The 12,653-nt window shown below is 48.7% G+C and overlaps 1 protein-coding gene across 2 annotated transcripts in view; it reads left to right on the plus strand.

Annotated features, from left to right (window-relative positions):
- The window catches only part of Tmod1 (tropomodulin 1), a 76,172-nt gene that overhangs the window by 61,299 nt on the left and 2,220 nt on the right, over positions 1–12,653 (plus strand). For both annotated transcript variants that reach the window (XM_038347175.1, XM_038347176.1), the window contains one exon: positions 6,034–6,178. In XM_038347175.1, the coding sequence (XP_038203103.1) occupies positions 6,034–6,178 (145 nt within the window). The remainder of the gene's footprint in view (positions 1–6,033; positions 6,179–12,653) is intronic.

Below are 12,653 nucleotides of genomic sequence, written 5' to 3' on the forward strand. Positions count from 1 at the left end.
CTCCTCCTTGATTCGTCACCGAGGTCCTCGAAGGCCAGAGCGTTTGCCTCAGTCCTTGGAATTGTAACCTGTGTTGAGAGACTCTCCTTCTGTCTCCTTTTACGGCCAAAGAAAGGGACTTGGGGCATTCTACACAGGGTGACATGGATTCTGAGGCAGTTTGTTTACTAAGTGCTTCCCGTTATCTCCAGGCAATGTTCTGCTTCTGCCCAAAACTGCCCTAAATCCGACAAGGGTGGGGAGCTGCCTCAGGGGCCCTGAGCCGGCCTGAAAAGCTCTGAGAGTGGCTGACCAGCTTTCTTTGCAGTGGGGAAACTGAGAAGGAGGGGACTTGATTTAGTCAAGACCATTGTCCAAGACAGAGCTGGGTTAGACTGTCAGCATCCTTGCTACACGTTGGAGAGGATACGCCCTATCTGGCCCACGAAGTAGGCTCTAACCACAGCGTGCTTGGAGATCCCCATCCCCAGCTGTATCACCCCCCAGCCCTGCTCTGCTTTCTTGATCCTCCTCTTGCCTCCCAACAGTTTTGTGTCCAGCAGTCCCTCCCCAGTCCTTCTGAGTCCCTTGGAACAGATAAGACCTGGAAACACGACCCCTCCAAATGAGGATGTATCCGCCATCTGGGCATATTGATTACAATCCCCCTTTCCCCTCCCCTGTGTGCCAGGGAGGCTGCTTGACATTTTGAACAGGAGCCACAGGAAGTGGATTATGCATTCGTGTTGTTTTTCCAAGTTAATTTGTTTGTGTCTGGTTTTTCTCTAATTTAACGCTGTCTGGGAGTATATCTGTTATCTATAGTTATGTAACAAATGACCCCAAGGCTTAGCTGCAGAGTTCTGGGATAAGCCAATACTCAGCAGATTTGCTCAGTTTCTGAGTGACAAGAATCCAGGGCCGCTGAGCTGGCTAACTTCTGCCAGAACATGTAATTCAAGGCAAAGAAGAAAGTTCCAGCTGTCTTTGATGACCAACCTTGAAACCTGAGCAAAGTCTACCCTGACATTTTCTTTTAGAAGTGAACCGATAGGCAGAGCACACACACACACAGGAAGGAGGTGGACGAGGCTCTCTACCTTTTGAGGGAGCTACACCAAAGAAATTTTTAGGGAGCTATACCAAAGAATTTTTCAGATCTATTTTTAATAATTCTTTGATGATTTCAGAGAATATATTGTGATCATATTCACACCTAACTCCTCCCAGATTCCTTCTCTACCTCCCTACCCACCTCAATTCAAAATGTGCCCCTATTGCTGACTGTGGAACAGCCCTTCTTCCCCTGCAGAATCCACTGCATTGCCATTTGTGGCACGAGGTGTGGGCACAGCCATCAACAGCCATCCACACTGCAGCATCTCAAGGGCATCCCAAGAAGCAGTTAAAAAACAAGGCAGTATTTCTCTTGTGCTAGCTTGGGAAGACCTCTACAAAATAGTGAATGGAACAGGAAGTTGCAGAAAGTAAATATGAGATGAATCTATTTAAGGGGGAAAGAGCAACAAAACAACCCAACCCTGTCTATTTCTGCCCTGTATCTTATCCCCAACATAGCCACTGGCTGTGGTGGGGGAGGGGGAGAGTCTATGGACAGGGGAATGATGGGAAGAGAGGGATGGTATGAAGGAAGACTGTTCACTTCTCTCCATCCAATCATTTGAATGTTAAAAATATTATATTTATCCACAAGTGATTTATTGAATCTGAAAGGAAGCCAGAGTACTTCACCGCCCAAACTCTGCCAGCGCGGTCCTGGCAACCCAGTCCCTGGTCTGTCCCTCGGGGCTTCTTACTGCCTTTCACCCACTGTCAAGGTCTGAGGTCACTCTCCTGATCTTTTTATGCCACCTAAGCAAGCTATTCATAGGGTCACAGCCTGCAGCCCTGTGAGGTTTAAGAGGCCATGGAGTCCCAGCCTTCCCGCTGCTTCTATTCACTTGCCTCAGGGGACAGAGGTCTCTTCCTCACTGGATGGTCCCTTTGCTGTACGGACTCCCATCGAGAGGACCACAGTTCTTCCCTCCTGACCACCTGTGGCTTTTCTATCTGTCCCGTGTCTGTCTTTGAGCTTCCTCCAAGGCCCAAGGTTACAGCTAGAGACTCCGGAGCAGATACCTGTGTTCAGCTCCTTCTGCCACTGGTCAGTTCTGGGACTTGTGAGCAAACTCTTCATTCCTGTGCACTCCATTTTCCTGGCCTGTGACATGAAAGTTCTGTGTGTCCCACAGGTTGATGGTAAGAGGTAGTGGGTGTGTCCCTCTTGTGGTGTCCTTGTGATTTTGCTTGGCACACTGTGATTGCTGCTACTTAGTGCTGCCGTAAAAATAAGTCAGGCCTGAGTGGTTGCTCTGATTCCCAGCAGCTCTTCTTCCCTCCTCTGGGAAGACTTCCCTGGAGTCAGAGAAGGAAGCAAGCAAGATGGTCCTTGGACATTTTACCCAGAGATATATGTGCCTTTTCTTTTTCAGTACTGGGGATCAAACCCAGGGCCTGTGCAGACTACAGCTGCTCTCCCAGTTCTGCCCAACAACTCAATATGCTCACTTTCTATTTTACTCCATAGTTTAAAAATAATGGTTTGAGGCTGGGGCTGTGGCTCAGGGGTAGAATGCATGCTTAGAATATACAAACCCTGGGCTTGGTCCACAACACCACAGAAGAACAAAGGAAGGGAGAGAGGGAGGGAAGGGGGAGGGAGGGAGGAGAGAAAAGGAAGAGAAAGAAAATAGAATAAGTGTGATTCAAAATTCTCACTCTAGGAGATCAGTCATGATTAGCTGAAAGAGTCTTTGCCCCCTCATACACCCAGACATGTCTGCACATATCCCTGGGAGTCTGGATATCAACCTGAGAATCTGGGACTTCTACAGCCCTTCCAGCCATCGATGAGGTCAAGGCCGTGTCTCGGCTCTGGCATTAATAAACTAAAGGTCTGAAGTCTGGCTTTCATCTCTACATGATTGTTTATTCTCAAGATAGAGAGGCTATTTTCTGCTTCCCCAAATGTAGGCAGGTAGAGAGAGAGAAAGAGAGGTGAGGGGGGCGTTTGCTGTAGGAATGCAGGGGAGAGTGTTCAGGCAGCATTGCCTATGGTTTGGGACCGTATACAGTGGACAGACAGCTCTCATAGACCTGGCCCCTCCTTTCCACAAGGTCAGACCCATAGTTTTGATCTAGCCCACTCCTGTCCAGTAAGGGTTTCTCAGCAAGTTCCCTAAAGAAGAAGCCACATTTCCTGCTCCACGAGGTAGCCAGGGAGTTAACAGCTCTGTCTAGGGTCCTCAGATGCATGCTACCCCACCAGGTTTTGCTATCCATGCCTCAGAACTGTGCTGAACCCTCTCCTTAGCATCCTCGGGAGCCTTGCCACAAGGGAGGATGCAGTTCACCAATGTCCTGCCTGTTGTGGTCAGCTAGCCCAGAACTCAGCATAGAGGAGGCCGCCAGCAAGGGCCTTGACCACACTTCTAGCTTGTGCCTTTGCTCGTGGGGCTGTGGTAGCCTCTAGCCCCGTGGGTGGTATTATATACCAGTGTGTTCAGTTCCACAGAGCTTAGTGGAGAGACACTGGGAACCCTGTGTAGGTGGGCATTCAGGGTGTTTGTGGGTTTGACTGCTATGAATAATACTGGAAGAGTTACTGTGCATGGGTGGAATTGCTGGGTCACATAAGAACGCCACGTCTACCTTTGAAGGGATTGCCAAGCTTCTCCACAGCAGCTGGACCATTCCCTCATCTCTTCAGTGGGTCCTACTCTCTCCATATCCTTGCTGCCACCATCTTTCCCAGGGTCCACAGCCCAGTGTTCAGGCAGTATTGCCTATGGTTTGGGTGGCATTTTGGTTAGTCACTGACAAGGGTGAGCATGTTCCCTGTGCCTATTGGCCATTCATACATCTTCTTTATTAAAATTTTACATTATGAGTGTTTTGCCTGGGTGCATGCCTGTACACCAGTGTGTACCCAGGGAGGCCACAAAGTATTGGATCCCCTAGGACTGGAGTCTCAGATAGTTGTGAGTCACTGTGTGGGTGCTGGGAATTGACTGAGTCCAGGTCCTCTGGAAGAACAGCCCATGTTCTTAACCCCTGAGCCATCTCTCCCAAGTCCTCGAACATCTTCTTTAAGGAATTTCTGTTCAAATACTTTGCCCACCTCTAATTGATTTATTTGCATCTTCTTTATATAATCTGGATACTAACCCTTATCAGATATATGAGTTACAGCTTTTCCCACTCCATGCTGTCTTCTTCACTCCCTGCCTGTGTGTGTGTGTGTGTGTGTGTGTGTGTGTGTGTGTGTGCGTGAGATGTGTATATGAAAGGTGCACCTGCCCATGCATGTACCTGTGAACCCAGAAGTCAACATCAGCTGTCTCTCTATTGCTCTGAACTTTCAGGATCTTCTCTATTCCATAAGCATAAATGACTTGCATGTTTGTGGAATCCAGTTTGTTTATTTTCACCTTGTGTTGTTTGTGCTATAGGTGTCACACCGAAAGAACCATTGCTAGGGTCATAAACATTTGCATCACTAACATAGTGTTAGTTCTCACAGTTAGGCCTTTGATCCAAAGGCCAGGGGAGGCCTTTGGATGTCTTCCTCCACCACTCTGCTTTATTCCCTTGAGACAGGGTCTCTTATTGAACCTGGAGATCACGAGGGATTCTTGGCTGGAATGGTGTCCGGCCAGCCCCAGTGATCCTGCTGTCTCCACCTACCACCCAGTGCTGGAGTGACAGACACACATGGCCTGCCTGACTATCTACACAGAGGCTGGGGATCTGCACTCAGACCCTTGGGCCTGCACAGCAAGCACTTGTATCCACTGAGCCATCTCCTCAGCCCCCTTTAAGCTCTTTGGAATCAATATTTATGTCCCGAAAGGATCTAGATTCATCCTTTTGCTTGTGTCAACACATCGTTTCACCAAATTTTCCTTTTTTAAAAATATTTATTTATTATGTATACAATATTCTATCTGTGTGTACGCCTGCTGGCCAGAAGAGGGCACCAGACCCCATTACAGATGGTTGTGAGCCACCATGTGGTTGCTGGGAATTGAACTCAGGACCTTTGGAAGAGCAGGCAATGCTCTTAACCTCTGAGCCATCTCTCCAGCCCCCACCAAATTTTCTTGGTGCCCTTTGTAAGGCGGCGTGGATGGATGTGCGGCTCCTCTCTGGACCTCCTCTGTCTCACATCAGTACCACAGTTAGTTGCCATGGCTTTGGAGTCGTTTGAAGTCAGAGTTTGACTCCTCTAGCATTGCTTTCACTGTTCCAAGGTCACTTGCGTTGTTGATGTTGGATTTCCAGACTGCTTTGTCCGTTACTGGGGGGAAGAGACAAAAGAAGGAGAGCCGAAATTTGGATAAGGGTCCCATTGATGTCACAGGTCAGTTTGGTGGCATCACCTCACCAGCAGCAACAGATTTGTGGCCCGTGAACATGAGCTGTTTGTTTTGCCTTCATGGGTTTTCTCTGACCGCATTCAATGCCATCAAGTGTCTTCTTACATATGTTGTTCTTTTTGACATTGCTATTTAAGGACTGTTTGGGGTGCTTATTTCTACAGTGTAGAGATGCAGATGGCTTCTGTTTACTGCTCTTATTTTCTGTAAGCTTGATGAACTGGTTAGCACTACTGCGTGTGTACCTGTGTGTATGTGCTTGTGTGTGTGTGTGTGCTTGTGTGTGTGTGCCAATATTATAACATCTTAATATGCACCCTCCTTTCTAGTTTAGATGTCTTCCTTTTCTTGCTAAATTATCTTGATCAGGTCCTCTAGAACAGTGCTGCTAAAAGCAGACATGGTGGCTTTTTCCTGATCCTTGGGGGAAGCTCTTGATCTTTAGCCATGCAGTATAATGCCAACTTTATTTCCATCCCAGTTTCTCTGCATGGCTTCCCTCTTAGAGTACAGGTAACCTCTCCACTCAACACTCAGGGCTTCCATGTGGAGAGGTAGATTAGGTAAAGCACATGTGTAATTATTGGTATTTTGTTCTTTTTTTTAAAAACCAAAGAGCCAGCCCTTGGGTAACAAAGTGGAAATGGAGATTGTGAACATGTTGGAGAAAAACACAACGCTTCTGAAATTTGGCTACCACTTTACCCAGCAGGGGCCCCGGCTGCGGGCATCCAACGCCATGATGAACAACAATGACCTTGGTGAGTCCACACCTGCCTTCTGCCTGCTTATTTGTCCTTTCTCCCCACATTTTGCAGGGTTTGTCAGGGAAAACCCTACAGACACCCCTGACTCCAGGTTCATGGGATCAAACTCCTGACTTTCGGGGGGAGAACATCTTGTTCTGTGTTTAGGCATGACTTCCCCTAGTCTGTGAGCTGCCTGTCTTCAGGACCAAGGGCAAATGCCTCTCCTTCCTCAGCCTGGCACAGCATAGGCTGAACCCAGAGCTCAAAACAGCATGTTGGCTAACGGAAATGAAATTTAAGGGTGCATGGGCTCATCCTGGGTCTGCTCCTCTCCTGAAGACCCTTCTCTAGGTCACACTGGTTTTTGTTCACAATCCCAAAGCTCTCAGCCAACACCATTACCAAAAATCATAGCCCAGGAGATGCCACGTGGCTCCCAAGGCAAAGTTGGAAATGTGTGGTTCATAGGAAAGTAAAGGCAGGGTCAGCAAGATGGCTCATTGAGTAAAGGTACTCACGGAACAAACTGAGTTCAGTCCCTCGGACCCACAAAGTAGTCCTCTGATCTCCACATGCATGCATGTGTGCACGTGCATGCATGCACATGCACACACACACACTAAGAATAAATAAAAATACAACGTAAAAGCAAGTTACATTCTCTCTATCTCTGCTGAATTACCATTTCTCTAAATAGAGAGAGAAAACATCACAGTCTCTTGGTGACAGGCTGCACCAAATACCTGTGCAGTTGACAGAATGAATAACATCAGCCATCCGCTGGCTCCCACGAGCCGATTGTTCACGCATCCTGGGTGTGGTTGCTTATTACATGTTCCCAATGATGCTCAGGAGAACAGGATCTGGTGTGAAATGAAGGCAGCGTGACTGGCAAGGCTCCAGGAGTCGGGGGAGAGGGGAGCAAGTCACGCAGCAGGTCTCTATTGTTACCTTGATTGAGGGGGACATTTACCCTGAGTGTCATAAAACCACAACAGACTAACTTACACTCCAACTATTGGAGGAGAGTGGGCAATGTGATAAGTTAACAAGGAAGCTGATCTCTGGAGCAAATGATGAAGCCAAGTGAGTTTTAAAGACAGTCTTTGGTGAGGTTTTCATCAAATCCTCACCGCCAGGGCTCTCTAGCTCCCAACCTTCTGCAGAATGAAAGGAGCCTAAAACCCTGAAGCAGGGGATTTGGGTGATGATCCAAGGCTGTCAGATCCCCATTGAGTTGAGTGAGCACCGGAAAGGCAGGCACTCACAGACCCCACCCAGAACTCAGACTTACAGGCACTTCCAATCAAGTTCTTCAACCACAGGTGCCATCTGTCAAAGTTGTGAGGCCCGGATGCTGAGGACACAGGCCCCTGCTCTTTAGCATAGCACAACCCTAGGGCTGTTTGTTCATTGCTCACTTCACAGGTCACTTTCTCTAGAGCCTCGAGTCTAGAAAAATATACTTCTGTCTTGGTTTATCTGAGATGCCATTTTTTGAAAGAAAGTAAGATCGAAACATAAATGAGATGCAAAATTCTTACCACAGCACAGAAGTGATGGTTACATGGAATCATTGGATGAGGTCAGCTCTCAGAGTATTGCAGGCCCAGCTGTGACCTGGGTATGAACCAGTACTTAAAACCCCCCACTGTTGGGGGCTCGAGAGATGGCTCAGAGGTTAAGAGCACTGACTGCTATTCCAGAGTTCTGAGTTCAATTCCCAGCAATCATATGGTGGCTCACAACCATCTTTAAGGAGATCTGGTGCCCTCTTCTGGTGTGCAGGCATACATGCAGACAGAACACTGTATACATAATAAGTTAATAAATCTTTAAAAATTAAGATAAAGAAAACAATCCTAAGTATTATTCTGAAAAACAATAACTTCACATTTTCCCTAGTTACAGATTAAGAATCTGACAGGATCCTCATGCCCACCATCTCAGAACTACTGACTCAGGTTCCCTGGAACCACAGGCAGAAGCCCCTTCTCAGGCAGGAAAGAGTCTCAGATGCCCAGAGTCCGGGGCCCTTCAGGAACATACCAGAGTCATTCTGGATGAGACAGACAAATTCTTATTAGTAACTTTTCTGAGAAACTATGGTATGACCAGGCTGTGCTAGGATAACCAAAAGACTCATTCTTGGATGTAAGAAGCCTTGCCGCCTTTTGGGGGGAGACTCAACAGCTTGCTTAAAAACTTCAGGATTCCTGTAAGCTCTGTCCAATCAGCACGAGGAAGTGATTTATGAGAGCAGAAGCCAGTTAACCAAGTGTCCTGGTGGGAGGGTCTTTGGCCAGCATTGAAAGGGAGAGATGGGCTGACAGAGAAGGTCAAGGAGTGACCCTGCAGGAGCTCTAGGAAGGTCTGGGGTACAAGCCTTAATAGGGGCCCTGGCCTACAGCACGATTGTATACATTGGTTTCAGTGTCAACTTGGCACAAGCTAAAATAAATTGTCTGGCACGAGGGAATGGCAACCAACAATTGCCTCCATCAGATGAGCTTCCAGGGAAGCCTGTGGAACATTTTCTTTATACATGATTTATGCAAGAGGGACCATCACCTAGGCCACGGCAGGCCGCAGCACTCCTGGGCAGGTGGTCCTGGGTTGTATAGGAATGGTAGCTAAGCAAGCCAGGGAGAGCAAGCCAGTAAGCAGTGTTCCTCTCTGGTCTCTGCTTCAGTTCCTGCCTCCAGGCTCCCGCCCTGGCTATCCTCAGTGATGGACTGTGATCGGGACTGTGATAAGCTTCAGTGAAGGCAGGTGGGGAGCAGGAGCCATGGCAGGAGCATCTGGACAGGGATGTCGAGATGAAATGGTGACGAGTGGCTTCTGGGTACCTCAGAGGCCGATGTGCAGCTCTTCCCTTGATGCTTCTCACAGGAGAATCATCTCAGCAACACAGGCCACATTCACAGAGCCAATTAGTGATGCGGGATTTCCAGCTCGCAAAGCCAATGTGTGCCCATTGACGAATTTTCGTTACGGGACCACTTTGGATTATAAGCCTACAATTGGCTTCTTCCTGTGAAAGAAAAATGCCTATCATCCTCCCAGCCTGGTGGCTTCAGTGGGAGGAAGTGGCTTCCTCTGCTGCCGTGCTGTGAAAGCAGACAGCCTCCCATGCTTCCTAGCTGGGTGTTTTATCATGAAAGCCTCTTGCTGGTCTCCTTGGTACCGTGGTTGTCTGCCATGCTGTGCTAGAGCACACATGAGAGCCTCATGCTCTTCCTGCTGGCATCAAGCTTAGTCAGTGGCCTGGCACTGGGGCCTCTGCAGCACTGGCCTGCAGGTAGCTCTGCCTTGGGGGCCTCGAGCCAGCGCCTGGCCTGCCTGCTGGCATGTTTTGGTCTTCTCGCCCTGATCTCAGCCCTTAGCAAACTGTTCTGTGGATACACACAGAACACCAGGGTATGATAAAGGGACAGCTGAGATGTCACCTCCTGGCCATGTCTCCCTGCAGCACTGCCTCAGAAAACTCCTGGCTCCATGCTATTTATAGCCCAGGCCGGGCTAAGGGTGGCTCTGATCCTGCTACCAGTGCATCTTTTACAGAATCTGAAGTGTGGCCTTCAAGTTAGGTAGTAATGGAGGGGGCCGTGCAGAGAGGAACACATTTAAGAGCAGAACATCACTCCCTTACCATAGTCTTAACACCTTTCCAACCGGCTCTTCAGTAAGAGCAGACCCCAAGTCAGCTTTTTACTTGTAACAATAAATTAACAAATTCTAACTGTACGTACTTACGAGGTACAACATAAGATTAAAACATAGGATAAGTTAGCCAGCAGGATCTGTCACCTCAATATTTTGTCTGTGGTAACAACGTTTGAAATGTACTTCCTCAGCAATTTTGAAGTGTATGAAATGCTGTTGGTAACAACTCACCAAATTGTGGGATGGTCTCAAAGGCTGAGATTTTAACCTTTAACCTCTCTCTCGTGGCCCCTCCCTCCCATCACCTGCCTCTGTTCCCACTTTTCTTCTGATTGCTTCTGTTGCTGGGTTTCCTCAGATTCCACTTACCAGGACATGATTTGTTTCTGATCAGGCTGTCTCACTTAGCATGCCATTCTCATGCTGCGGCAGATGGCAGGGTTCTGGTGGTCTTTGTGCTCAGGCAGTGCCATCCCTAGATCCCACATCATCTTTACCCACTCATCTGTTTGCTGCTAGACAGCTGGGTTCCTGATCGTGCCAGCTGTAAGCTGGTGCCGCAGACACTTCTGTGACTGCTCTGGGATCTCATGCCTACCAGTGGACCTACTGGATCCCATGTCGGTCCCTTCTTATCCAGAAACCATCAAGGGCAAGTGACACTTTCCCTACAGCCCCTCATGTCGCCATCTAGGTAACTCCTGGATTCTGCCCCACTCCTGCCAGCCAGTCACCTCCTCAACTCCGGCCTCTGTCCCGCCCAGCCTGTCACATTTCCTTGACTTCCAGATCCTTCTGGTGTGTGCCGCACCTCCCAGCAGCACCCTTCCCAAAGCTGGCCCCTCCAATCTGCTCCTTAGATGCCTTGCCGGGTCCCATTGCTCAGGCTCAACTCTTCCATGTGGTTCCCCACAACAGAAACATGGCACACAATGTGACGCGCCCAGGCTCTGTTCTGAACATTGCCCACATCACAAGTGATCCCCCAGCCGCTGCCTGCCGTTATTATCCCACCTGTTAGTGAAACTGCAGGTCTACGGCAGGAAGTTACCCACTGGCAGAGCTGTCTCTTCTACGCCATCTAAAGAGGGCTCCTCGTGACATCCTGGCAAGCCATCCCCTTGCCAGGTTAACCATCCATTCCAGGCAGTCTGAGTGCGCCTGGAAGTGACCAACCAACAAGCTTCTCTACAGACAAGGCTTTCCTAATTTACCACTCTCCACCCTTACTTCCTTGACAACTTAGCTGGCTTACTTCCTGCCCATCGTAGGAAGACCCGGCCACTTCCTCCACATGCCTCTCACACCTGAGAGGTCTGTGAGGACATCTGTAACCCGCTGGGAGTTACTGTTTATCTAGTTTGGCCTCTGACATGCTGTATCTTCATTTGATTTCTATGCCTGGAACACAGCAGCAGGCAAAGGCTGACTTACACAGGTGAATATAGAGTGCTTCCTAAGACATGGTAGAAAGACTCATCTGGTCACAGCTGTAGAGGGCGCTCAGGCAATGGATGGAGGTGAGTCCTGATGACTGGCGGTCCCACCTGGCTAATAAGCAAGGGAGCCTATGGCTGTTCCCATGGTGAGCAAAGTGTTTTCTTTTTTGTTTGTTTTTGTTTGTTGTTTTTTAAAAGCAAGTTGAGTTAGGGACCTGGCTTCTACTCCAAGTCACTTGCTAGAACTTTTATAGTGGGTGACTTCCCTCTCTGTCATCAAAATGGGAACACATAACACCTGAATAGATGGGTGCCCCTTTCTGTAAAAGCCAGTTCTTAGAAACCATGCACCCAGTTCTAGCCTCAAATATACAAGGAAGAGTAATGGGAGCACCTCCCTCCCCCCACACCAGGTCCCTTTCTATACTTCCCATCAAAGGCCAATAAGTAAGGTTGCAATCCTTGCCCTGCAAAATGGCTTTCTTCTCTGAGGCAGGGGGGCTAAACTTGTGAGCATCAGATGAGACACGGACATGTAACCAAACTACTGAGAGAGGCTCAAGGCTGAGGCTCAAGATGAGTAGCGTAGCGAGACTTGGCTCCATCTGGTTCTAGCTTTGTTGTTTTGTTTGAGAGTCTCATGTAGATAAGGCTGGTCTTGAACTTGCTATGTCTCAGAGACTAGCTGTGAACTCTTGATGCTCTTACATCCACCTCACAAGTGCTATGATTACAGGGGTGTGCTGCCAGTACCATCCAGTGTTATCACTGGCTTTCTGGCTTTGCGCAAACATATCCTTGCTATCATTTTCCTTACCCGTGGCATGGAAATGACAGCATGCGGAGTTCAGAGCCTTCAGAGGGGCTTCTGTATGTCGGTGGGTGACGTCACACTGTGGGTATGGAGAGCCACAAGAGCAGCTCACAGGCATGCTTGCACAGCGAATGTGGGGGTGACAGGCTCATCTGTAGAAACTGCACATCCACACAACTCTCTCCCATTCTTTAGGTTTTGGTTTTTGTTCCTGTGCAGATTCCCAAACTGTGTGACACTTTCAGTCACCTCCAGGAATTGGACTAGACAGCGTCTTCCTTCCAGATTGCCTCCCCATCTGGTTGGCTTGCCTTCTTCTGACTTGGGGCTAGGGAAGTGGGTAGAGACCTACGCTGGACAACTGTGAGCCTGAGACCTGTTTGTAGCTCTTGGCCACACCTGCACAACTACCTGCTCCATCTGAGTCACGTACAAGTTGACAGGGTGGTGGAGCTCATGGGCTCTTATCGGGTGGCTGCACAGCCACCTCAGCCTGGGAACTGAAAGTCATCTTAGACTAAAAGGTAGCAAGGGTCACCCACTTCTACCACATCAGCAGACCCCTTGA

This window comes from Arvicola amphibius, chromosome 11, assembly GCF_903992535.2.
Source record: "Arvicola amphibius chromosome 11, mArvAmp1.2, whole genome shotgun sequence".
NCBI classification, from domain to species: Eukaryota; Metazoa; Chordata; class Mammalia; order Rodentia; family Cricetidae; genus Arvicola; species Arvicola amphibius.